Here is a 25,688-nt window from a genome sequence, read left to right as displayed (position 1 = left end):
GTTCTACTCCCCTCCCGACAGAGGAGTTATCGTCTCCCGTGCCCTCACCGGAGGGATCCACCGACGCTCCTGCTGGCACGGAGAGGGGCTCTGAGGGGGTTTGGAGCCTCCTCCGCCACTGAGGCGGCTTTCTGTGGCCTGGGCAGGAGCGGAGCCCTCCAGCAGCGCTGTCCCCGGGGATGTCCCCGCTGCCGGGCGCTCGGCGGGGCGGAGGCAGGTGCGGGGGGCGGCGGCAGAGCGGGGCCGGAGCTGCCCGCGGGGGCGGGCGCCGCCCGCACCTGGGCCCGCCCCGCAAAGGAGGGGTGAGAGCGGCGGGGCTGGCGGCGGGAGCGCGTCCCGGGGCGGCGGGAGCATGTCCCGGGGCGGCGGGGGCCCGGCGCCCTGAGCGGCGCCATGCGGGGCCGGCTGCTGGCGCGGCTGCGGCGCCGGAGGCAGCTGCGGCTGCTGCTGGCCCTGGGCGCGCTGGCCCTGGGGCTCTGGGCCGCCTACCTGGAGCTGGTGGCGGCGGCCGGCGGCGGGGCCACCCCGGAGCGCAGTGAGTGACCCCGGGCGCGGGGAGGGAGGGAGGGAGGGAAGGCAGCGGGGGGGTCCCGTCCTTCGCAGCCCGGGAGCCCCGCGTTCCCCGGGAGCCCCGCGCTCCCCGGCAGCCCCGCGTTCCCCGGGAGCCCCGTGATCCCCGGCAGCCCCGTGATCCCCGGGAGCCCCGCGTTCCCCGGGAGCCCCGCGCTCCCCGGCAGCCCCGCGTTCCCCGGGAGCCCCGCGCTCCCCGGCAGCCCCGCGCTCCCCGGGAGCCCGTGCGCTGCCCTCGTTCCAGGGCGGCGGGGGACGCGGGGTGAGCGCAGCCACTGGGGTCGGAGCGGGGCTTTGGCCCCCGGCAGGAGAGGGGCGCTGGGGGTTCACTTCCCTGCCTTTGGCCTGCCGGCTCTCACCCCCTCTCTGTCGGGAGACCACCCAAGTCTGACCGTGCTGGAACTGCAGAGCCCGGAGCCACGGCTTTGAGATCTCTCGTTCTTGGTGCCCTGGTGCGAACCTGGAAGGCAGCAGAGATGCTTTGAATGCGGCTTTGATGCGAGGAGAAGTGTATGCAGAGCAGGAGGGAATGCATACCCGGGAGAGGCGCACCGCCCGCCTGCTAACGGGCTCGCTTTGTGCGAACTTTCGGGAGCACGGCAGGGCTCGGGCGAAGTGCGTTGAGCTGCGCTTTTCTTTCTGAAGTAGAGGAACATTCTATCAACGTCCTGTGGCTTTTTACGCTTCTCTTTTTTGAGTTACAGAAAGGTTTTGAATAGCTCGTGGTTTTGTAAAAGGCTGGGATGTTGCTGCTGTTTTTTAATAATATCAGTACTTGGTGCTAATCTAATTTGAAAGTATGTTTTCAATTACATGTGAGTGCTTAACTATTGATACTTTCCAGCGTATTGGTCCTTTCATTACGTGTTATAAACCTAATTTTCACTCCCTCGAGTCAGGCTTGGTTTCAGTCTTAAAGCTTGGGACTGTGGCTGTGCAAAGGAGCACTATGAATGTCTACTTCTGCAAAGTCCATTACGGGACTTCAACTTGTACATTTGTTCTGTATAATACGTGATGTTACGGCTAAAAACACATATTTATTGTTCCAGCAGTGTAACAGATCTGATTTCTATCCTCTAGTAATAATCTTCTTTTTATGCCTGGTGGAATGAGAAGATGAGTTGTTCTATGAGTCCACTTTGCATTACATCTTTCATGCAATCTCACCGTGCCTTTTACTGTACATCACTTTGGCAAAACCCCACCAAAAATGCTTAGAGAGGATTTGTAGAGGTGGGCAGAGGGCTTGTGTAGAAGCAAGGGAGAAAAACGCCTCAGAAGTATTTAAAATAGTGGTTATGAGGAGAGAGAGGCTGAGTCAGGTGTTTGGAGTTGTACAGCTGGTGGTCCTTTCACTGCCAGCAATGGAAAGGGAGAAGGAGGGGTGGGAGAAGTGGGCCGAGAGAGTGGGGACAGCAGAGATGTGCAGGAAAAAATAACTTTCTTAATGAATTGGGTTCTTCCTCTTTGCTTTAAGACAGGGTTATTTTTACGTCTCTGTTGTAAAAGTAATTCTGTTTTAAGACTGGAACTGGAAACAGTGAGATTACGACAGTTACTACCAACCAAAACAGAACATGAGCAAAATAATTGGATTATATTAAAGTTCAATTATATAAAATTCCAGGTTCTCCCAAATCCACCAGAGACGTTGCTGTTTGTTGCAAACAGAAGGTATTTAAATGCTGCTGGAAAGGGTAGGAGGGTAAAATCCTCTGGCAGGCAGTTCCTCACGGCTCAGCATCACAGAGGGCTGTGGTCACACTGGGCACTTGGTGTCATGTTTTCTTGGCTTTGTAGCCAGAATCCTGGAACCTGCTAACAGGAGGAAGGTTAATCTGTGACCTTCTCCACCCTTCCTCTTGCCCTACTACCTCTAAAAGCCTGTTTTGTTTTAAGAGAAATCAGAAATCTGAGCAGAAGACAAATAGCACTTGTTTTCTTTTGGTTGTTAAAACTAAGTAATATTTTCTTCTCTGGGGACAGGGACGGCTGTGCTTGTGACTCCATGTGGTGACTCTTCCCAGGATCCCAGGAAGCTGATGTAGGAGGGAGTAGCTCTCCAAGCAATTAATACTTTTCCCCTTGTTTCTGCATTTTTTTCTGTTGCATGTCCCGGTTGGGAACCCTACTGTAAGTCACACCTGGGACCAACCAAGAGCTGCCACCTCAACTTAGCAGATGCAACAGCTTCCCCAGTTATTAATGATAAAATACAAAAGCTCTCTCTTGGGCAATTTTTCTAGGCAAAAGGCTAAAAGGCTCCTCCATTGGGGCCAGAAAGATGAAAAGCTGCTGGGTTTGGAAGATCTACAGGAGATCAGTGTTTCCATCTCCTGTGTCTGTAATGGAGTTTCTCTTTGCCTCCCTAAAAGGCACTGTAGAGCAGCCTGTGTATGGAAAGCCAGATAAGTTTTTGTCTTTCCAGATAAGTGATTCTTCCTCTTGAAAAGCTGTAAGGACTCAGAGAAAATACTTCTTTTCCTCTCAGCCATGCATGAGATGGAGCACAAACCCCTCCAATGCCCCCACACCATCCCTGCTCTCAAGTTAGTGCCTAAGAACAAGTCTTCAGGCATGGTGGATTCTCCCAGCTTTATGTTCCTCTCCTCCTCTTATCCCCCAGACCAGTGTGTGGTGGAGAAAGCAGATGTCAGATGCCCAGGGGGTGGGTATTTGAGTAAGTGATGCTTAAAAATTGGGGCCCTGACTGTCCTCTCTTGAGATAAGTGCAGCTCTGCTGTGCAATGAAGTCAGGCATATAAAATAGTTTGGATACAGTGAATAAGGAGTCTAGGAGAATATCCTGTAATCATCAGTATCCATTGGCACTCATGATGCTTCATCACCATGTGCTGGGAGAGCCTCTGGCATGAGGTTCACTTTGCTGTAATGTTAAAGTCAAAGGCTGAGGGATCAGTCTGAGGTGCAGAACTCGTGCCTGGTATACACAATGGGTTGGGATTTTCCTGTGCCGAAGTTGACTTGGGCCCATTTCTAGCTGTCAGGGAGGTTGGGATGGGCTGGACAGGCAGAGAGGATAGTATGGGCTCTTGTGAGTGATGGCTTTCCTTTGAAGGTGATGCTGGAATGAGTAGTTGGGCAGGTAAAGGAAAAAACCCTTTTTTGATTTTCTTGTGATGTGAGTGTCTTAGGGTGGTATTCCTACATATTCTTCCTAGGGAGCCTTGTTGGCAGGACCATGTGCTCGTGGGTAGGAGGGTGTTTCTGTTGTTGTGGGGTTTGCCTTTTTCTTCCTTTTTATTTATTTTTATTTTTTTTTTTAATTGAGCATGTTTGGCTGGCTTGCTGCCCTGTAGGTGTTTTTAGGAATCTTAAACATGTTTACAGCTGAATGAAGAGAAACAAGCAGGCTGATGTGAGCTGAAGATGGGCACACTTACCTCACACAAATTGTGGCCTGTTGTCATCCAGAACAAGCCGTAGCAGGCAGGACACTGCCTCCCTGCCAGGAAACCCGAGGAGCTGGAGACAGTCTGTTTACTCCTGCTGCTGACAGGCACTAACCTCTCTGGAGTGGGCTCTCCAGTAGGAATGTTTTTCTCATCTTTATGAGCTGCTACACAGCACACTTTGCTCCTGCTGGAGATGGGGAGACTTTATTATTTCAAGGGTGAATGAGGTGTTGGGGAGGGAGAAAACACAGAGGCCTGGAGAGCAAGTCCTGCATCGTGCCTTTAATGCTGTAATGCAGTTCGCTTGGCATCAGGGATGGAAGGGACAAGGGCAGGGAGAGGTCTTTCCTCAGGGAAAATCCTCATCCCAAATACTGCTACTTCCCAGAGCTGCTGCAGTGCTGTTTGGATGGAAAAGGTAGTGGGTGTGACAACTCCTCCTGCTACCTCTGTTTTTCTCTTCTGTGCCCAGCAGTGCCTTATCTTGCCCACCTGTGCAGAAGGGTGTGCCTGAGGGAGCAAGGCTGATATCAGTGGGCTGTGTTTGTAGGCAGGATATGCAACGATCCCCCTTTGCTCTAAAATCTTGTGTCAACATAGTAGAAACAAAGCCCCATCCCTGAAGCAGCTTGGAGGTGAGGTCATTCCCAGCCATTGCGGTGCAGAATCTGTTTTTTCTGCTGCAAAGACCATGGTATTTCAGGAGTCTACAAATCATCTGCACTGATTTCTTTTATTGCAGGTGTGTATGTCGCACTGAGCCAGGCACAAGGAGGGTGCTCAGGATTAGAGTAGAATCCTGGGAGGTGCAGCTGGTAGGAGCAAGAAGTTGGAAGCCCCTTTTCTAACTTGCCTTTCCCGACTGCTTCAACCTACCCCTCTTCCTCCACATTTTACTGTTGTGAGTAAATAACACTGGGAGTGTGTTATCTTCCTATTTTGGATTGTGTTCATGGTTTGTGTCTCACTTAGATTTTCAGACTGCTGCTTTTCTAACCGAGGAGTGCGCACTGCCACTCTCTGAAGTGGGAAATAGAAGGGGTTCAGAAGAAACCCTGGAAATGTGCAAATAGAGAAGTCCTTATGGCAAGGCTCCCCCCTAATGTACATCTACATTACTTCCTACATTAGCTCCCCCCTAATGTACATCTTCAGTGCCCCTTTGCTTTCCCAGAACACTGGCTTCTCGTGCCTGCAGCATGCTGAGCTCTAGTCTTCAGGCACGTGCAGGTTGCCTGAGTACTGATGTGAGCGAGCAGCGTGTGTTTGTGTGAGAGGAGCATCTGCCAGAAGGGTGAAGTTGGGCATTTAATGTCATGGATCAGCTTCCTCCTCTCGCCTGGGCGCAGGGACCCCTCAGGAGCACAGCCACAGCGGCAGGTTCACTCGCGCCGCGGGCCGCCCGTGCAGGCCCGTGCAGGCCCGTGCAGGCCCGTGCCGTCCCTCAGCGCAGGGCTGCCTGCCCGGGCCCGCTCGCTATCGCTCCTTCGCAGGGCTCGTTGCACCCGGCGTTACGCAGTGCTCGTGGAGAGAAGCGGGGCCGGGTGGCTCTCCAGTGGTGTCTGGAGTTTGTGTTTCCTCTCTGTGCAAGCTGCTAAGCCAGAGCAAGAGTTAACCCAGGCATCCCCCCACTGCACCCCGTCCTGACTGAAGGGAGCGTCTGTGCCATGAAGCTTGCGTGTGGCATTTCTGTACGTGCAAGGGCACTTGGGAGACCTTTGCTCACAGGGATCTCTGCCAGGCAGCACCGTTCCCAAAGCACACTGTGGGGTGAGGGATGGGCCCTGCAGGTGGGACAGGGGCACTTCCAGGGGGTCAGTGCAGCATCCCTGGAGGGTGACCAGAAATGCTGTGGCATCCTGCCACACTGGCGTGTGCAAAGGGAGCCAACATCCCCAGCCCCACATTCACAGCACAGACTGCTCTCACAGGCTCCAGGGGAGAATCCAGGGTTAGAGGGGATCTAATGTACTACATCCCCTTGTAGCTTGGTTTGTGAGGTTCAGTGACACACCGGGGGGGAAGCCCAGGCCTCAGGCTGCCTATGATGTGCTTGTCCTGGGCCAGTGAACCCCTGCACTGCTGCTGGGGCAGTGCTGCAGGTAGGTTGCGAACCTGGTGCTTTTTCACCACTTGAAGTCAGCTGGGTGCTTGTTTCTGTGGAACTTGGCCTGCAGTTTGTCTGGCCTCAGCAGATCCCCAAATAATTCGCCAAGATTACATATTACCTTTATTTACAAACTCCTGTCTCATCTCTTCATGTACTTGTGTTAACTGACAGATTTATGTAGTGGTGTGCCAAAGCAGCATGTATTCATGTACACACCTTCCTGTCTTGAGTTGGACGGGGTTAGGATAACTTGGGTCTCAGAGAGGTGCCCTCCTGTGCATCTCCCCCACACCACGGGGTTGGCAGAGGAATGATTCTGTCTTCTGGAGATGTGTTTCTGTGTGCTACAGTGACAGAAAGGCTCTGCCTTCTCTCACCTGGAAATTCAGGCAGATGTGAGAGAAGATGGACATCATCTTTCATCTGGTGGTTTGAAATTACTGGCATCTGCAGGATGGGAAAAAGCAGGATGCTCTCCTGAGGACAGAGACTGCCTTGTAGGTTGTGGCAGTTGGGAATGGAGTAATGATGGGGTTCTTTCTCCAGTGCTTACAGTGCTGGCCTCAGGAATTTATGGGGTTATATATTTTGTTGAGTTTCCCTTTCCTATTTGTTCTTGTGCTGCACTGATGTTCCCTCTTACAGTCACTTCCCAATTCCATTGCTGTTTTTAGGCTTGCAGTAATAGCTGAGAAGGACTTTCCAGAAAAGGAAATAAGCTGGCTTATTTACATGTGGTATGAGATTTCAGAAAGATCCACGTGCTTTGGGTGGAAACAGTTATGAACCTGGTCCTTGGATACTCACTCTTTTCATGATGTTGGAAATTCACAGTCTGTGTGTCTCATGAGCCAAGCTGAAGTACACTGGGACCTTGACCAGAGCTGCTCTGTATTTCTGTTTTCCTGAGAAGACTGTCCCATGCCAAAGTGCAAAGTCCTTGATGTTCCTGATCTGGAGAGAGTTCCTGATGCTTTGAGATGCTTAGATGGTCTGATGCTGCCATTAAGTTCTCCTAAGACATCACAGAAAAATAATTCATGTTACCATAATAAATAATTTAAGCCAACTACACAGAATAATAATATTTGAGTAGTCAGTCTTTAAGATCTTGAATCATTTCAGACAATACAAAGCTTGTTGGGTGGACTTGAGTCCCCTTGAAGCATCAGTGTCCCATCACTCATTCTGATTTTGTAATTTCCTAAGGCTTAGTTATTTCAGCATCCTGTGACTATTTCCCATTTGATTTGTTTTGGGGGTTTTTTGAGGGGAAAAGAGGTCAATGTGGTTTTTTTTCTCAACTTCTAAAACAAGGGGATTAAACTGTCACGAATTACTTTGCATTGCAGGTCTTATGCCCTTACATGGCAAAATTGTCCCATCTGGGGCTGTTTGTCCTTTTCCATGTCGCTGTTTTCCATCAGAGATACAACTGGAATATCCTAGGCCTTTGCATCATCCATGGGGCTTTCCTTTCTCGCTCGTTTCCATCTCAGTGACCTTGTTGTTAATTTCTGACAGTTCAAATATTCTTGGGTTGTTTTCTTTTTTACCAGTTGGAAATTGACAGCCAATGCTAGTCAGCAATGTAAAAACACTGAGTACAGATCAGAGACTTGACTATAGCAGGCATGTGTTATCTTTTTTGACTTTTTTTTCCTCATGCCCTCTGAACTGTGAGCATTAGGAGCTAGTAGCCTTACGTGGCAGCCTGTTTCACTGAAATGTTTAAATCCACGCTCACTAAACAGTAGTTCATTGTCACATGCTGTTGTATTCCATTTACCAGTAAAAATATTTGATCTATGTCATCACCTGTGATGGCTGCAAATTGCCTAGTAGAGCTCTCTTGGAGTGAGGATAATCTGCATTTGCAATATGTGTATTTTTTCCTGCCATTCTAAATAAATCTGCTCCTACCTTTCTTGAAGAGGCCACTTACTTATTTCCATGTCATTAGTGTGGGCTTGGCCCATGTATTTGGAGTTGGCACCTCCGACAGCTTCCTCAGTGCTGCCGCTCGTTTGAGCCTAGCTGAGATATCTGCAGCCCTTCTCGTAAATACTTCCCTTCCTAAATTAGTTTCATTTGTATTCCGTAATGCAATTGTCTGTAAAATTGCAGTAGTTGTGTCTGGGTGCTATTAACCCCATCTGAGCTGCAGAACAAAATTTATAATGGGCTGAGAATATCCTGTCCAGACCACCCGATACTAATAGCCTCCATTACCTGCTACAGCAGCAGCTCACTCTGCATTAGCTGCCACAGTCCATGCTTTGTTGTAAGCAGGCCAGCTGGGAGTGTTTTGTTTATTTTCCATCAAAAATGCAAAACAAACAATCTGCCAAAACCAAGTTTTCCCATCAAACATGACTGAACTATAATTTCCAGAGGTGTACCTTGGTAATAATTGTTTGCCTTACATAAGAAGTAAATAGCAATTGCAAAATGAGACTTCTCCTGTGTCTTGAAAACATCAGTGTGTGCTTGTATCAGGGTAAATTCTGTGAACAGTGATTATGCCCCATAGTCTGTACTCTCACACCAAGGGAGAGAGTAGTTAGCTGCATCTACTTGGAAATTCAAAATAACATCCAAGCCAAGGTGTTGAGAACAAAGGCATTTTAAGTTCTTCCCCAGATCGTATGTTGCTTCTTTTTCTTCTTAGGGGAATAACGACAACAAAATAAAGGCAGTGAGAAGGTTTGTTTTTAAATCTAGAGTAGAGCAAGGGTGAACCTTGAAGAGGAAGGAAACACGGGGCCCGTGGACCTCCCTCCGTGTCAGACTCCTCTGTTGTGCCAGCACAGTGGCCAGAGGGAGGCTGGGGCCTATCCCCCTTCCCCTTCCTCGGGGTGCCTGGGGGCACCGCTGCTGAGTGTGAAGAGCTGGGAACTTGCAGGGAACTGGATCGGTGGGGAGCCACCAAGGACCACATTCCCCCTCCCTGTTCTCCAGAATACCCAGAATATGGTAGGGACCATCTCATCCAGGGAATCCCAGGCATGGGCTGGGAAGGAGGCTGGAGCCTAAAGCACCTGGGGGGAGGTGGAGAGCAGCCTCTGTGCCCAGGAGGCAGCAGAATGGTGTGATTCCCAGGAAAGGGGCCCTTAGCCCCCTCAGCCTCTTCCTCCTCCCACGCTAGACCACCTTTCATGCCACAGGTGTCCCAGCTTCCCGAACAGCCATCCTTGGCCATATGCAGTGCCTCATGTTGTGAGCCACCTCACTGCCCTCTGTTCTGGGCCCCATAAATACAGGGACTATGGCTGCTGGCCCACAACTCCCTGAGCTTCAAAGCCTTCTGTTTCCAAGGATATTTAGGGCAGTGAGGTGTCCCACAGCAGCAAGGCAAGTGGTTGTCCGCTTTTTTGTGGGAAAGCAGATAGGGACACAGAGGAAGAGGGGAGATGTCATCAGCCACGTGGTAGCAATGTAAATATCTGAAAGGATCTAAAGTCATACAGGTTCTAGAAAGATTTTCGGTGCTAAACACAGCCTGAATGGTGGTTTGTCTAAAAAGGTTTTGCCAAGTTGATGCTTGGTTTGTCTCCATGTGCTCGCTGGAGCACCAGCTGCAAGCACCTCAAGCCCCAGAAGTGGTTTGGACCATCATTCTTCTCTCCCCTCTCAGGCAGGGGCAAAACCCCCTTTATACAGGTGTTTAAATATTCAGGGACTAAGCAGTCAGGTTCGTGGGAGGAGGAGCATGGCAGGGCTTGCTTCATCGCCTCTTTCTGCACTTGTGCCTGGGCTGCTCTGTGTCTGTCACCAATTCCTAGGGCCATTCCTGATCCTGCTCTTTTTCAGCTGCTTCCTTAGTCAGGAAGAGCTTTGTAAGGTACATGGGTTGAAGGACAGTTGTACTGCTCCGTGTTGTGCTGTGTTGGGAGCTTATTTATCCTTGAAAAGATGTATTCTAATTCTGTCTCTGCTGTTTTGGTTACTTTTTCTTCAGGGAATTGAACACGCTTTGCGGGACCAGGGTTTGACAGAATTCAACCTTGGTAATGGGTGTTTTCCTTTTCCCTGGAATTACTGGCTGGAGCTTATGGTCTGTATTTATTTGCTCATGTTGCTCACCTGCTCCAGTAGTGGAGCTAAGATTGCCAGCACTGAGCCTGAATTTAATTTGCTTTTTCTGCCAGTGCCTTTCATCCATTGGCAGTTTCTCTGTTGCTGGCGTGGTGCTGCTCACCTGCAGCTAGTCTGCAGCTAATAAATGCCTCCAGCTTTCACGTTCCTTTCCCCTTTCTCTGAGCCCTCATCTTCATCCCTGCTGCTGCTCTGAAGAAGTCCTGGTGTTGCTAACGCAGCTCTGCACTTGTGATTCCTCCGAACATGCCACCCTTCCTGGCAGGTCTTCCAAGGTGTTTCCAGGCACGTCTCGCTGGCTCGCACCTCTTGCTGCGGTGGGGAAGAGGGTCCTTTGTGTGTGCTGGTGGGGCAGGGGAAGGTGCACTTCCTCTCTGAACTCCTGCTGTACCCTGCCTCAGTCTGGCTAGTATTATTTCAGTTTGTCTGAACTGTCTGATCGCTGTCTGCATTCCATCAGCTCCAGCCATGTGGCCGATTTCCTTTGCTTTACAAATTGTAATTGCTTTGCCAATTAACTCTGGGTCTTCCAGTACTCTTTCTTGAGTGCTTTTTCCCAAAACTCCATGCTTCCCAAAGAGCATGACTAGTTGGGAGTTTTCTCCTTTTTTTTTTTTATTATTATTCTTTGTAAATTTTGTTTTCACCTTTTTCTTATAACTCTGTGTTATAAGATACCCAACATAGGCAGATCAAGGAGGGAAAGAAGCATTTTAGAAAGTTTTGCAGCTCATGCAGATGTAGAGGAAGAAAGAAAAGTGGAAGGTAAAACCAGCAGAAGAGGATGCATTTGGAAATACAGATGACAGAAATTATTTAACAAAAGTAAGTAGTGGCCAAAAATGGGACGTGGTAAGACAAGTGTCAGAGCAGAGTGATCAGAAAATGCCAATGACCACTAAAAAATTGTCATGTAGAAAGAACTGAAGGCTAGATTAGAAACAAATACTTGGGATTTCAGTGGAGCAGAGAGGTTGGAATCAACAGAGATCAAAAAGAGAGATGTAGAAAGAAGGGGGCACAGAATAAACCACTGCCTTACGTTTAAAAGAGGTGGAGGAAAGTGCGGGGATAAAAGTTACAGAAGCTTGTAGGGATCGTAAGCAGCTCTGCCAGGAGGGTTAAGAATGTATTTGGTGTCATGAGGGTGTTTGGTGCCTTCAAAATCAGTAGCATGGTGGCTTTTTACTGTAGTTGGTGTTTGCCAAGACACCTGGTTCCCCTGTGTAGGACCCTGTGCTCAGTGCTGCAGATGCTGCTCTTGGTTGGCAGAGTGTGGTTACCTGTTTTGTCCAGGTGTCAAACAAATGCTCAGCACTTAGCCGGTTTTTTGTGTAGAAAAAGGATTTGCTAGTGTAGTCAGGAATTTTTAATGTATCCCTCTTTATTTACAAAGGATGTAAAGTCCCTTTTCTCTAGGTACAGTGAAAACTGAATAAAAGATGCTTGGTTTGCACATAGTCCTATGGTTCATGGTCAGGTAGCATTTAATCCAGAAACTCTCTACTTTGCTGATGTTCATGCTACTTCTGCTCCTTTCATAATCCTCAGGGCTCCCTTTCTGCCTTTCCGTGCTTTTTGGGGGCTTTCCTCTTACACAGAGGGACAGTCATTGCTTGCTGGAACCAGTGCAAGTTTGCCTCCAGACACAGGGGAAAATTCGCCCTGCTGAGCCCCCACCCCAGGCACCGACTCCCACAGCAGGGACGGCAGGTTGCAGGCACAGTGGGGCAGGCATCCCATCCCTGGGTCACAGTTCTGTAGCAGGCAGCATGCTGGAGAAGGGACCACGATGGGAAAAAGCCGGAGCAGGCTCTCTTGTGAGCAGTGTTTGCAAAGTGATGCTTGCTCAGCATGGCACGCTGGAGTCCAAGGTGCACCAGCTCCAGAGCTGTCCAAAACCGTATCAAACTCATGGGATCCTACTGCAGGTTTAGAGCCTCGCTTATTCCTGTGGGCAGAACGGGAGTCCTGCGAGCACTGCCTAGGTCCGGGAGCAGATCCCCCCGGGAGCTGCAGTTTGTCCTTGCTCGGTCTCTCAGCCATGGGGAGGGATTTGCTCCAGCCCCCGTCAGCGTGGCAGCCCCTGCCCGCCACTCTGCTATCTTCAGCTGGCAGTGTGTGGTCGGGTCGCAGCCCTCGCCTCGGTGCTGCCCAGCTTTGCACAGCGGCTGAGCTGCTGCTGCTGCCTGGGTGGAGAGCCGGAGGCTAAAATTAGCAGGGAGCTCTTCTCTTGCCAAGTGCTGTGTCTGACCCAGCTGAGCCTGGCAGGATAGAGAGGAAAACGCTCTTAAATCTCTCCATGCAGAGCACCCTGCGTGCCTGCTGCCTTCTGGGAGGGTTCCCTGCCAGGGGTGGGGATGTCTTGCCCTGGGATGCTCGGGAGGATACTGAAGCAGCTGGGAGAACAGGGTATTGCCAGGACAGGCTTGGGACATGGTAGGAAATCCTGATTCTCGGAACTCTGTTTCCTTCTAGTTCTCCCTTTGAATATCACATAAACAGCTGGCGAGGCCAGCTCTTGCTCTCGGACATCTTCAGAGCTGCAGGCGTCTCCTCGCTTACGGAAAGGTTTTCTGGGCAGATGTGGGTTTGGCTGCCCTAAGAAAATTAGTGTCTGTTCACCACTGCCACCCTGCCAGAACAAGCTGCTAAAGATTTTAGTGTCCCCAGCAGCCGCCCACCCTAAATGAGAGCTTGTTTGCTCTCTATTACAGGGTGGCCTCCAGAAGGGGCCATGGCCTGGCGGTTACAGCACAAATTTGGGGACATACGCCAGCCTTGTCTCTGCCACTGAACAGCCAAGGCTTCAGAACAAGCTGCTTCAACCTCCCATGCCTCAGTTAGGCTCTGTCAAAGGTGTCAGTGACAATTGTTATTTATTCTTTTGAAATACTTAATGTCCATGAACGGAAAAGCATTCACTGGGTTCCAGATGCGTTCAGTGCAAGGGGGAAGCCTGTTGTTTCATTCTTCTGCTGGACCCAGCCTGCCCTGCTGCAACAGCCCTGCTGGTTTGGCTTCCCCAGGCGTTGCTACCACCCTGCCTTTTGTGAGCCAGCTCTGCTGTTGTGTGTAATGCAGGGGCAGGAACTTGTCTGGGCCCCCAGAATACCGATCTCACCTCTGACCTTTCCCATTCGTTGCACTTGCCTGAACTGCACAGCCTGGGGCAAGAAATGGGTGGAAGGATGCAGCTGAGGTGATGGCTTTTAACCCTATTCCTTTTTTCTGGGGCCTTTGGATAGAGCTGTCTACGGTGTGTGCAAGGGCAGCACAATGGCAAAGTGTGATCACTGCAGGGAAATTACCGAGGGGTTTGCACATTGTTGGTCCTGTCAGCTGTGGAGGAGGCAGTCTGAGGGACACCATGAGCGTGGTGGAGCAAAATGAGCACCTCTTGACAGCCTAATAAAGGTCAGAGTAAATGTAAACAAGCTTTGCATTGGGATTTGTGTTTTATCTGCAATGGTTGGCAGGCTCTACTTCTGGGGAAAGCTGGGCCAACTCCAGGAAGAAGAGAAAAAAAGAGGAAGGCACACTCATAGTCTGATGACTGTTCTTGCTGAAAGGGACGTGAAATTCCCCTTTTCCTGCAAATAGCAGAGAAATGGGAGCAGCTGGGATAGCTGCACTAGCTGTGTCTTATGCACTTGACCAGCAACTTGCAAAGTGGCCTCTCTACCTGGAGGTGTGTACAGACCATGTGTGCCAGCCCCCTGCCAGTCTCCATTGCATTAGAAGGACAGGGAAGAGAGAGAGCCCCAGGAACTGGAGGGGATGTGGTACGGGCAGGGTCCACCCTGGCTCCTGTCTCAGCTCTAGGCACAGGTGCCTCCCTCCTCTGTGGTTTCATTCTGGTGAAGAAATGGAAATAAAACTGTCAAGTAGATCTCTGGCTTCCCTTTCCTTTCCCTGCTGGAGGTGGAGTGAGGACTGTCTGTGTGAAGGACATCAAGGTATTTTTAGCATGGGTGAAAAAAGGCAAAGTATAAAATACATGGGAAAATATGCCTCCTGCAGCTGCAAGGGGACCTGCTCGGGGCTACTGTTTTTGCTGGAAAGGATTTATTTGCCTGGAACCCAGCAAGGTGAAGAAAGCACCTCTTTCTTTCAGCACTGGGGAAGGCTGGGGAAGAAGGTGGCTGTGTCTTGCTCTTTCCCCCTCACACAAATCTGGCAAGTCCTATTATAGGATTTGTTCCTGATGCTGGCACCCCACACTGCTGGCAGCTCCTGGCTCTGTGTGCTGGCAGTGGGAGTGCAGGAGCGCTGGGGTCGGGGCGATCCTGTGGGGCAGTGGCACTGCTGGGGCTGGGGCCTTAAGGCATTTGTGTCACTTCAGCTCACAAGTCTGTGAGGATGGACTTGCTTTTTCCTGGATGAGTCCTGTTCTGTGATGGAAAAGTGGGTTTTTCCTGCACTCGCCAATAACAGTGAGAGGGACCTCCTTGCCCTTAGTGATCATCATTTACTGAGAAGTGGGGAAAGTGATTCTTCCGTGTTCTCTTCCCCTTGCTGAACTCTGTTCTGATGTTGACTACTGGCAGAAGTACAAATTTTTAACCAGCCAGCCATTTGAAATGGCCTGCCTTTGCTGTCTGAGGCTATCCAGGAGGAGCCTGCTTTCTCTCTGCTCTGGTTTCTTCTGTTGGTGCCAGTCAGGCTGTGAGCATCCCTGCCCAGGGCCCTTGCGAGTTGCTGGGCAGATGCTACGTGGCATTAAGTGCTTTAGGCAATGTGCAGTGTGGAGGCTGCCCCTCTGCCCTGGAGAAGGCATTGGGAAGGGACTGGTGCTTCCCTGGAGCTGGAACAGTGTGCCTTGACAGCACTTTGGCAAACGAAGGGGGGCTGGGGTGTGACTTGGAGGGTGCCCCTATGTCCCTGTGCTACATTTGGCTCTGAACCCTGTTTGTTTAAAATCCACCATTGCAATATTTTGCTGCTTCCCCTCTGTAGAGCTGGGCATTTACAAGGTCTGCAGAGATCTCTGCTCAAAGTTAAGCTGCTAAAATTCAGAGATGCCTTTCTTGGGGTCAGCAGGTCTCAAGACTGTTTATAATTCTTGTCTCAGACCCTGAAACTGGAGTGGTTCAAGTGGGTGACCTGCCACTCTTTCCTCAGGGTGTTTCATTGGCAGGCTGAACAGGACCCCTGTATCCCCTAGTGTTAGATCTGGGTGTATTTCTCTAATTGCTGAGCAAAATGATGAAAAGGCAGCTTAAGGCTTTAGTCACTGGAAAGCTTTTTTGGGAGAGTGGAACTTCATACTTGTATGGCTGAGGATAGAAGCCCCTGAAGGAGGACAGCTCAGGAGTTTGGTACTGGGCTGGTTCTCGAATCAGGCAGTGCTTGGTGGGGGGAGTCTCTCGGAGCAAGCATATACAAGTTAAAAAAAAAAAAAAAAAAGAGAATGAGAGAAGGTGGTGCTAGTGGGGAGTAAAGCTTTTGAGCCACCACTGTGCTTGTGGCAAATGCTCAGGACAACCCTTGTCCAGCCCTGGCCACCTTGGCAGGACAAGGCAGAGGCATGAGGCTTTAGTGATTTTTCTCATGAATGTGGCAGATCCATTTGTGCAGCTGGAGGCACATAAGTTATCATTTTTATTTAATGCCTTCAGATTTTACCAGCTGTGTCTGTTGAGGGTGCTTGGGATTTGTCATTTCACTATATGGCTTAAATGAAACCATACAGTTACCTGTGTGCATTTCTTTGCATTTCTTTGTAAATAATCCAGATTTTTAAAATTACTATTATTATTTAAAGTAGATGTGTCTGGATCTGTAGCTTTGTAAAGAAATAACTGTAATTTTATTCCTGCAGGTGTGTGTATCAAGTTCTAAAGGCATTTTCTACATGTAGAAGGACTCTGTGTGCTCTAAGCACTACCAAATCAGCCCAGAGTCCAGAACCTCAGAAACTAGCAATTGAATTTCCCAAGAACATAAAGGTCTGACCTAATTTTGTATTGTGTGCCAAGTAGCCTCATGATAGCATCTTTTAAGTGTCCTGTGCTCCATAGGCACCTGTGTTCCTTCTGTTTGCTGAGCACATCTAATCAAACCGGTCTGTTCCAGGTTAAGAACTATTATTTCCCATAGAAGAATCGCAGCACCTGTACTTCACTGTGTGTTGTTTCAGGTGGCCAGGGAATTTGATGCTGAGCTCCACTGCCAGGGCAGTTTTACATGCACTTTGCTGACCCAAGGTGGCCTGTGTGGAGCTGATCTGTAATGAACACCCAGTCACAGCTCTTCCCTACCTACTCTGAGCCAGAGGAGGCACCGTGTGAAGTGGGGGTGAGGTGAGGGTTTTGGCAGCTAAGCAGTGTGCTGCTGCTCTTAAACAGCACACTGACAATGCTTGCTGAATTGTTTCATAGACCAGAGGTGCATCTTCAACGCCAGCTTTACTGTTCTGCATAAAAGCCTTGCAGGCTGCAGTGGTTTCCTTTGTGGGACCAGGGTGGAGCCAGGGTGTGGGAGGCTTCATCCCACTCTACCCTGATGTTTTAACATTATGGTTAATGTTAAGATACAGCCTGGGATTCACGAGATCAGTCTTGGATCAGTCTTAAAGCATCGTGAGTGATACAGGCTGTCTTCTGCATTTGCTGTCCACCAGAGGAGCAAGTGGTTTCAGGCACTTTCTCTCCAGTGTTGGTCCTTTGTTGACACAGGGTTTCTCTTGTTGCCTTCCCACGTGCATGGTGGTAGCCAGGGATCCTGTCTGTGTGTGGCACTCGTGCAGTGAAAGCACCACAGGTGAGCCTTCAGGAAGCAGTACGTGTCTATTACGTGCTGCTGTCTCCACAAAAACTGTCCCAAGGAACCACTGTGCCTTTGTAGGCACATCACAGGTGTGTGCTGCAACTCCTGTACCAGCACCCTGCTCAGGGGAAGTCGGCAGCACCTGGATAACCCCAGCCTGTGCGTCGGTGATTGCAGCACATGTTCATTCCTTTATGTTGTTGCACCAGTTTTCCCCTCCTCCCTCCTTCCACACCCAAAGCCCCACATCGCTCTGCTCCTCCCTGCAAAACATCTCTCCTCCTGCCAAAAGGCGCCATCCCTTCATCTCTGAGGCTGTCCACCCACCTCATCTCCCAGCTTCACGTTCCTCCCTGTGCTCTCTGGGCGTGTGGATGTGCTCCCCACACGTTCACTCCTCTTCACACATACCTGTCCACCCCTGCGTGCAAGTACCTGCTTGTTGCTGACCTCACCTACTTACTGCTGTTTCATAGTGTTCCCCTGAACGTTTTCATGGCCATGAAAGCCTTGCTGTTTCCTGCCAAACCCCTGGGACTGCACAGCTTGCAGTATGTTACAGTCTTTTTACCTTCTGGCATCCTTTGAAGTAGAGAACAACGTTGATGCATGCAAGAGGTCAGATCCTGGAATAAATAAGACATGACATGGCCATTGCAAGTTTCCTTTCTAGGGTTGCAACCATGCATTTACATTTCAAATTCTGCCCACTATCCCATACCATCTCCTCACCTGGAGAGGTGGCACTGTATGAAATACAAGGGTTAGAATGTACAGAGCTCACAGTTGGCAATGGCACAGCTGAGAGCCTCTGGGTGAGAATCAAGGAGCAAACAAATAATGCAAATGTCATTGTGGGAGTCTGCTATAGACCTCCCAGCCAGGACAGTGACACTGACAAATTATTCTTTGAGGAGTTAAGGGAACACTTCCAAGTCAACTGCCCTTGTCCTTCTGGGGAACTTGCCAGAAATTAACTGGGAGCATCACACAGGTGGTACAACCTGGGTGCAACCAGAAGATTCCTGAAAAACCTGGATGACAACTTTATGGAACAGGTCCTGAGGGAGAGGACTCAGAAAGATGCCCTCCTTGATCTGCTGCTTGTCTACAGAGAGGGTTTTGTTGCTGAAGTGGAGATTGGTGGCCATCTCGGCCACAGCGACCATGAAGCAATCAAGTTTAAAATCTCTGTTGACAGGAGAAAAAGTTCCAGCAAAACCTCAGCTCTGGACATGAGGAGAGCAGATGAGAGTCCAAATGACTTGGACACAGGACTAGAAGGGATACGAAGTAAGTTTGCAGACCATCCAAAATTGGGAGGAGCTGCTGGCTTATTCGAAGGCAGGAAGGTCCCACAGAGAGACCTCAACAAATTCAAAGCCCTCAAAGAGGGCTGGGCAATCACCAACCATATGAAGTGCAACAAGGGAGAGTGACAGATTCTGCTCCTGCTGTGGGGAACCCTGGATGTACAGACAGACTGGGCAATGAGATGCTGGAAAGCAGTGCCACGGAAAGAGACCTGGGGGTCCTGGTCGATGGAAAGCTGGACATGAGTGAGCAGTGCCCTGGCAGCCAGGAGGGCCAGGGGAGCATCAGGCACAGCATCAGCCGGGCAAGGGATGGGATTGTCCCGCTCTGCTCCGGGCTGGGGTGGCCTCACCTCGAGTGCTGGGGGCAGTTGAGGTGCCACAATTTAAAAAAAGACATTCAGCAATTAGAGAGTGTCCAAAGGAGGCCACAAAGATGGTGAAGGGCCTCGAGGGGAAACAATGTGAGGAGGGGCTGAGGGCACTTGTTCTGTTCAGCCTGGAGGAGGCTGAGGGGAGACCTCATTGCAGTCTACAATTTACTCATGAGGGGAAGATGAGGGGCAGACACTGATCTCTTCTCTGTGGTGACCAGTGACAGGACCCTAGGAAGTGACCTGAAGTTTTATCAAGGGAGGTTTAGTTTGGATGTAAGAAAAGGTTCTTCACCCAGAGGGTGGTCACAGCAGCAAGCCTGTCAGAGCTCAAGCATTTGGACAACAGTCTCGGACACATGGTGTGACTCTTGGGGGTGGTGCTGTGCAGGGCCAGGAGCTGGACTCAATGAGCCTTGCAGGTCCCTTTCAACACAGTATATTCAGTGATTCTGTGATCTCTAGAGGCAGAGATCTTAAAGAGTTGTCACTTGTAGCTCGTTAAGGCAAAAAGAATAATGTTGCTGAGAAAGTTTAAAATTCCAAGAAATTATTCTTAATTTGGGAGTCTTGTTTGTGCTTCCATTAGCCAAGGTAACAGATGTTAGTATTTGTCTGGTCACTTAGAGGTTAACAGGGCACAGCAGCACATAAACAACACCAAGGCAGTCTGTAGGGATCTTGAGATTTCAACCCTGTAACAAATTCTCCACATTTTTTGAAATAAAATGTCACAACTTAATTTTGTTCTGTTGATGCACTGAGAGGGCCAGGTCTGCTTTGTTCACATCTGAAGGGAACTTGTGCAGAGGGTCTCCTTGACAACCCAGGTGCCCTGTGGCGTTTGCTAGATCTCCTGTCCTGGCAGAGCCCATCAGTGAGTGACTCTGTAGCTGTCCTGCGGGAAGGCTTTGATGGGAGGGTCTGTGCTGGGAGCTGGTGTCAGTCACTGCCTCTCTGCTTGCCAGGGAAGACTGTACTGGCTCCCAAGAGCAGGGTGTCACAGGGAGCCCTTCTGCCTTCTCCAAGCTCTCGCTCATGGACCTTCTCTGTGTCACCTGAGAAATTCAGGATATTGAGGATAAAAAGAAGGAGGGGTGCTTGTGAGTATATAAAAATGCATGATGTCAAAGCCCCTCTGCACTTCATTGTGGTGCTGGAGATGTTGAAGAGAGGAGGCTGACTGGTCATGGCCAAGGGAACTGGGTATGAAGTGGGTGACACTGGCTGAGGGTGGGTGGAAACAGTGAAATTAGAGGAGGAATCCAGACCCCAGCCACCGTTCTTGCTCAGTGTGGGTTGGTGCTGGTCTCTGGGACCAGCTGCACGTGGAGTTGAGTACAACTGTCACAAGTAACAGTCCCGTGGATGGTGCCACAATTTAGGACACTTTCTCCAGACCATGTGCACACAGGTTTCTTTATCCATCTGTTTAATCCAAGGGCAGACACTGGCTCTGTCAGGTCATTTGGGCTTCTTGGCAACTTCTAGAAACCTCCTTGTGCAGCTGTGGGCTGCTGGTGGCAGTAAGCAACAGTAACTGTGGTACCCCAGCACACATCTTGCCGGAGCACAGCATTACCTGTGCCACAGCACTGCTGGGTGAAGGTCTGCAGGGACTCAGCTACCAGTTCTGTGCACTTTGCCTGGGGATCTGGCAATGGTGGAGGAAGAAACTGGCTAAACAAGGAGGATTTGGCTAAACTCCAGTGTGAGAAAGAGCTGCAGCTGGACTGAGTGGCAGCTGTTAGCGCAGTCCATCAAACGAGGAGAAGACCATGCCTGTCTACCATGCAGGCCAGGCAGGGGAATTTCAGTGCTGGTTACTTTGAATGAGTAGCTGTGGAAGGGTTGCAAAGGGACCAAGAGATGGAGAGGCCAGGGATCGGTGGGAAATAGCCAGAGCATGAGCTAGGATTGGGTTACAGATAAGCGTCCGAGGAAACAGCTTCAGTGGTCAGGACTGGTGGGTAATGGAAAGGCCTAGGTCTGGGGCAGCTGGGTGGGGACAGTCAGGGGCAGTAGGACAGCACCATGCTCTGTGGATGAGCTACCATGGTAGCATCATATGCTGATGTGTGCAGACAGCACTGGGGTGGCATGAAGGTGTCCATGCAGCAGTGACACTGGCAGCGTTGTGTGCTGAAAGGACAGGAAGGTGCAAGGAGCTGCTTGTGAGTCCTGTGAGGCTGTGAGCCAAGCACAGTTCCAGTTTGAGAGGGTGGACCTCCACAGAGATCCTCATGCACTTGCTAGCACTGAACTGAACCCAGCAGGATTAACACCCATTGGCTGCACCCAGCTTCACCTGCTCCACAGTAGGACACCCTCTACCCTCATGTCCTTTGCATTGCTGTCAATCTGGGATGAAATACTTGGCTTTCCCCAGGGATTTGCTTTAGGCAAGCCAGTCTCACCTCAAAGAATTCCTAGGGGAGGGAAGCAGAGGATGCCACAACAGGGTCCTAACTGCAGGAAGTACCCTGCTTGACATGGTCAAACTTGATGGCTTAGGGGCACCTGGGTTTGAAAGGTGGGTCCTGGAAGTCTGGTTTTGCGTGAGCTGCTCTCATGGCCATTTACTGGTCAGCCCTTGCAGGAGTGTAAAAGAAGGTCAGAACTTCAGGTTCCAAACACTGTTCTCAAAACTCTGCTGCTCTGGGCAGTTACTCCAGATTTATCACAGCATTTCTGAGCTCAAAGCCAGGCCTTAAGGAGCTAATTAAAGTAGGCTGTGTGAGATTTGAGATGGTCAAACCAATACATCCTTCATCTGCATAACTGGATCCCTCTGAGTTACTGGAGTTGTTTGAAAAGGCCACAATGAAACCAGACACCTTGCACCTGAAACTGAAAAATACAAGGAAACCTCTATCAAAAATCATCACACAGGCTGCTCAGGAGAAGCGACCCAGGAGTCACTCACTAGTCTGTATGGTAAAAAATTGGCTGTGCAACAAAGCTGTCTGCCTTGCTTGCTGCAGCTCATCAAAACATAAATAGAGTGAGGCCAGGGGCTGGATCTAAGCCCACAGAAGCCAGTGGTAGGGTTCCCACTGGGCTGCAGCCAATATGGTCCAGAGCAGCTTTGTTTTAAAAATGGAAGAGAATATAAACAGCATGACTGAGCTCTGACATTCCCTTGAACCCAGACAGATCTCTGTCCGGAGCAGAGCAGCTAGCTCTGAGCACTTCAGTGCTCAGGGATACCATGAGGTCTCAGAAGGACCAAGCGGAAGGAATAGCAAAGGTGGCTGAGGCACAAGAGCTTTTCTTGTGACATGATTTACTTGTGTAAGATACCTATGTCCTTTTTTTATTTTCTCCTGTGAAGAGAGACAACTTAAAGGCGGTCCTACAGCAGAATTCAAAGCGACTTTAGAGATGACATCAGTCTCTTGATTTGCTTCAGCACCATACCACTTAATGAGAGTTCCACCATGAACCTGAAAAGCACTGTTTGTAAAATAAGTCTACTGTGTGTGTTCTGGGTGCTTTCAGCATGGTTAATCCGGTGCTGCAGGAGCCAGTGATGCAAGTGGTGCGGCTGGAATTTTTTTAAGCGTTGGATAATTTTATGACTAATAGTAACACTTGCAATTATGCATGGTAAGAGAAGAGTAATCACAATTTGTGCTGCAGGGCATAAGCTGACTGTTTCTGTAGGTCATGAGGACTTTTTTTTTTTCTTCTCTGTAAAGTAATACGGCTAAAGGTACTTTTGAAGGTTGTTTTCTTCTGCCTTTTAAACACTAGATGTTGGCTGCTGGTCAAAGGTGGATTATCTGATGGGATGAACCAATGGCCTGATCTGCTAATTACTAAATTCCTACGTAAGGCTTTTCTTTCCTGCACAGTGAGGTACTGTGCATACGCTGTGACTTTCAGAGAGACTCTTTCTTGTAAGATGGAGTTAAAGCACCAGCTTTAGGTCCCTAATTGAAACCAGCAGTATTCAGTAAGTTTGGACCACATCTGCCTGCTGAGTAGCCCTAGGCGAGGCTCTGTGGTTTCTGTTCCATGCACAGGAACTGCATCTCTGGCAGAAGGTCTTAGAGTTGAGTGAAGAAATTGCAGTAGATAATCTACCATATTTATTCCCTTTGTTTGTTTGCTTGTGGAACTCCCAGGAGCAGATCAAAATCTCCTGGCATGTATTTGATGTTGTTTAGCAATTGTATGGGCACTGCTTTTTCTTTTCTATTTTCCTCCTGATCTGGCTAAGGTTAGCCTTTAGATAATCCAGGCCTGTTGTGAATGCTTGTAAGAAGTGAATTAAAAGTTGGCCCTCTCTGAGTAAACCAAAACATGGTTTGAAAATACGTTGGGGTTGATTCTTCCAGGGTGGTTCAATCACTCAGAAAACTGGAAGAAAGCTACTTTAATTACTGGGAAAATGAGTGGTAAAAAGAGTCTTTTTAATGTTGCTGGTTGTGGCAGCCTGGTTTTGCTCTGTTCCTTCCACTCCCATAGCTGCACAGTTCTGTACAAACTGTATACAGCTGTGCACACAAATGAGCAGCTGGGCAGTTTGGACCATTGGGCAAAATCCCTGGTGGGTGATGTTTTTGTTTTTAAAGAGCGAAAAATAACCTGGCTTGGTTTGCCAGCGTGCAGTTTGCAGCACCACTGGTTAGAAAACATCCTTTTGATATGAAAGCTGAGCAAACTGGAGCAAGCTACTAAAAAGAGACAAAATACAGGATACTGAGATGCTCTCCTGTATCACCTCTTTGACTGTAATTGCATTTTGGCATCTCATGGGTCCCACTTAGTCTGCACATTGTGTTGCTCCTCTGTGCTCCCCTGTGGCTCCTGCTTTGCTTGTGGTATTGAAGAGTCAGGATTTCACTAGGGATTTATTCTTCTTTCTCAGGTTCACAGGTACCACAGCCTCCCCAAATCCTGCTCCCATCAATCTGTTAGAGTTCAGAGCTATGTCTTGTCAGGCTGGGGAGGGGAAAGGACTTGCTTTGCTATGAGAGATGTGATCCTACCCTGTAAGGACATGAGCATTAAGGGTTCTCCCAGGCCCTTGTAGCAGGTCAGGAGTCAGCAGGGCCATTTGGTGTCCATCACACCCAGCCCCTGCTGGAGCTCTGCGAGCCTGCTGTAATGGTTTAATTGGTGCTTTTCTCATGTCTGAGATGGGGAAGTCCTGGGTGGAAGGAATAGCTTATAAATTTTTTTCATGTGACAGTTTCTCTTTTCTCTCCTCATAATTGCTTGTTTTCTTAGATTTACCACAGGGTGAGGGATGAGTCACAAAATCTAATGGGCTTTTGTGAGAAGAGCCTTGGGCACCAAGCAGGGAAAGACCAGGGAGTGGCGGCTGATTGCTTGGGAGCAGTCCGTGGCCACCAGGTAAAATGTAATGGTGCTGGAGCCACCAGGTGTTCTCCACTTGGGGTGTTGGCTGGGGCAGCTGGGGAGAACATTTTGGCTCCATCACCAACCTGCTTAGATGACAGCCTGTCCTGGAGTCAGTCCTGGAGCTTGACAAGGCAGCACCACAGCCTGGCCCGTGCAGATGCCTGCTCCTCGCCTTGGGATTGCTTACAGCCAGAGGAGAGGAGATGAAAGGGAGAGGAGGGACCAGCTATCATTTATTAATGCTGTTGAGTTGTGTTTCTTTCCAGTGCTCTAAGACTGGGGCAGGACTTGCAGGCAGCTGATGAAAGAGGAGACAGAGCTCACCAGGAAACATGAGAGAGCTTTAAGGAGGAATGTCAGGAGGGCCGCTGGGAGATAGGAAGGTCTGTGTGCTCCCCCAAAACAGAGGCTGTAAGAGTCTGAGAGGGCAAGGGAGTGCCCTTGAGGGAGAAAAGAAAATAAATAAAAAGTGTGGAGAGGCCAGCTGAGAAGGGATGGAAGAAACTGGACAGTCATCTTGTTATTACAGAGTTAGTAGGAAAAAAAAGGGGATTTTTTTCTCTTCTGTGATATTTCCTGTTTGCTAAAAATTTTAAGTTAGTTTTATGCCCAAGATACATTTCCTCTTATTTGAACTGTTGCTGGGTGAGAGCTTGCCTATCCAGAGAGCCCACTACATTGCCAGCATAAGTGAGCTCAGGTTTTGTGAAAAAGACCTGTAAGACTTTTTGGGGTTAAATATGGGGATAGATTTTAAAACATCTAAAAATTTCTGTGGAGTCTATTGGAAAATTCTGCATGCTCTGTTTTTTTGTAACTCTTCGCAGTCTGTAGCAGGGATGAAGTTGCTAATTAAACTCTTCTTTTATTTGAGATGACCCAAAATAGTTAGAAATGTTCATAAAGGACATCCCTCCACAAGGGTTGCTCTCAGCAACTGAATGCTTTAGGGACCAGATTTCACCAAAGTTCTGGGACGTGCTGTGTGTCTCTGGTTTTGTGACAGTCATGCTTTTGATCATATGCAAAGATGAATAAAAAATGTTGCTCTGACATTTCCGAATTATGCAGTTACAATCATTTGAAGTTAAATCCAGTGAGGCTTATTTTGCCAGCTTCTGAGATAGAGTTCAGATTTTTTTTTAAACTAGAAAGCAAGGTTTTTTCTTCTTTCTAATGAGGATCAGGGTGCCCAGAGGCCTGATCTTTCCAATAGAACCAGTAGCATTTTTGTAACAAATCTGTGTGAGCCTGAGTGCACAGACCCTGTGAATCAGACTCTCCATCCTGGTATTTTTTTGTGTTTTAGAAAGTGAAATAATTGAGCCTCACAGTACTTCTGTGAATCAAGTTTGTTACTCTCACCATCAAATGTTGACTGAAAAACAGCCAAGGAGAGCATCCTGGCATCCAGGACATGCCAGAATTTATTCATTCCATGTTTACTCTTCACAAGCTTTTTCCTGGTCCTTCATCAGTGCTGCTGTTAAGATTACTGAATTTTCACACATCAACACAGCTGCTTTTCAGAGAGGGTGAAAGCCCCATCTTCGCAGTGCTCTCTGAACCAGGGCTGAATGGACACCTCACGTTACAGTCAGTGTTGTGAGAAGGTGTGACAAAACTCACTCAGGCAGCCCAGATCCTTAAAAGCAGGTAA

The 25,688-nt window shown here is 49.2% G+C and overlaps 1 protein-coding gene across 1 annotated transcript in view; it reads left to right on the top strand.

Moving 5' to 3' along the window:
* The first annotated feature begins 357 nt into the window (after positions 1-357).
* The window catches only part of B4GALNT3 (beta-1,4-N-acetyl-galactosaminyltransferase 3), a 64,433-nt gene continuing 39,102 nt past the window's right edge, over positions 358-25,688 (top strand). The window contains exon 1 of the mRNA XM_069003695.1: positions 358-535. Coding sequence (XP_068859796.1) covers positions 394-535 — 142 coding nt within the window. The 5' untranslated portion in view covers positions 358-393. The remainder of the gene's footprint in view (positions 536-25,688) is intronic.

The sequence above is a fragment of the Aphelocoma coerulescens genome, chromosome 1A (assembly GCF_041296385.1).
Source record: "Aphelocoma coerulescens isolate FSJ_1873_10779 chromosome 1A, UR_Acoe_1.0, whole genome shotgun sequence".
Taxonomy (NCBI): domain Eukaryota; kingdom Metazoa; phylum Chordata; class Aves; order Passeriformes; family Corvidae; genus Aphelocoma; species Aphelocoma coerulescens.
Note: the sequence above shows the minus strand (reverse complement) of the source record. Positions and strands in the feature narration are given on the sequence as shown.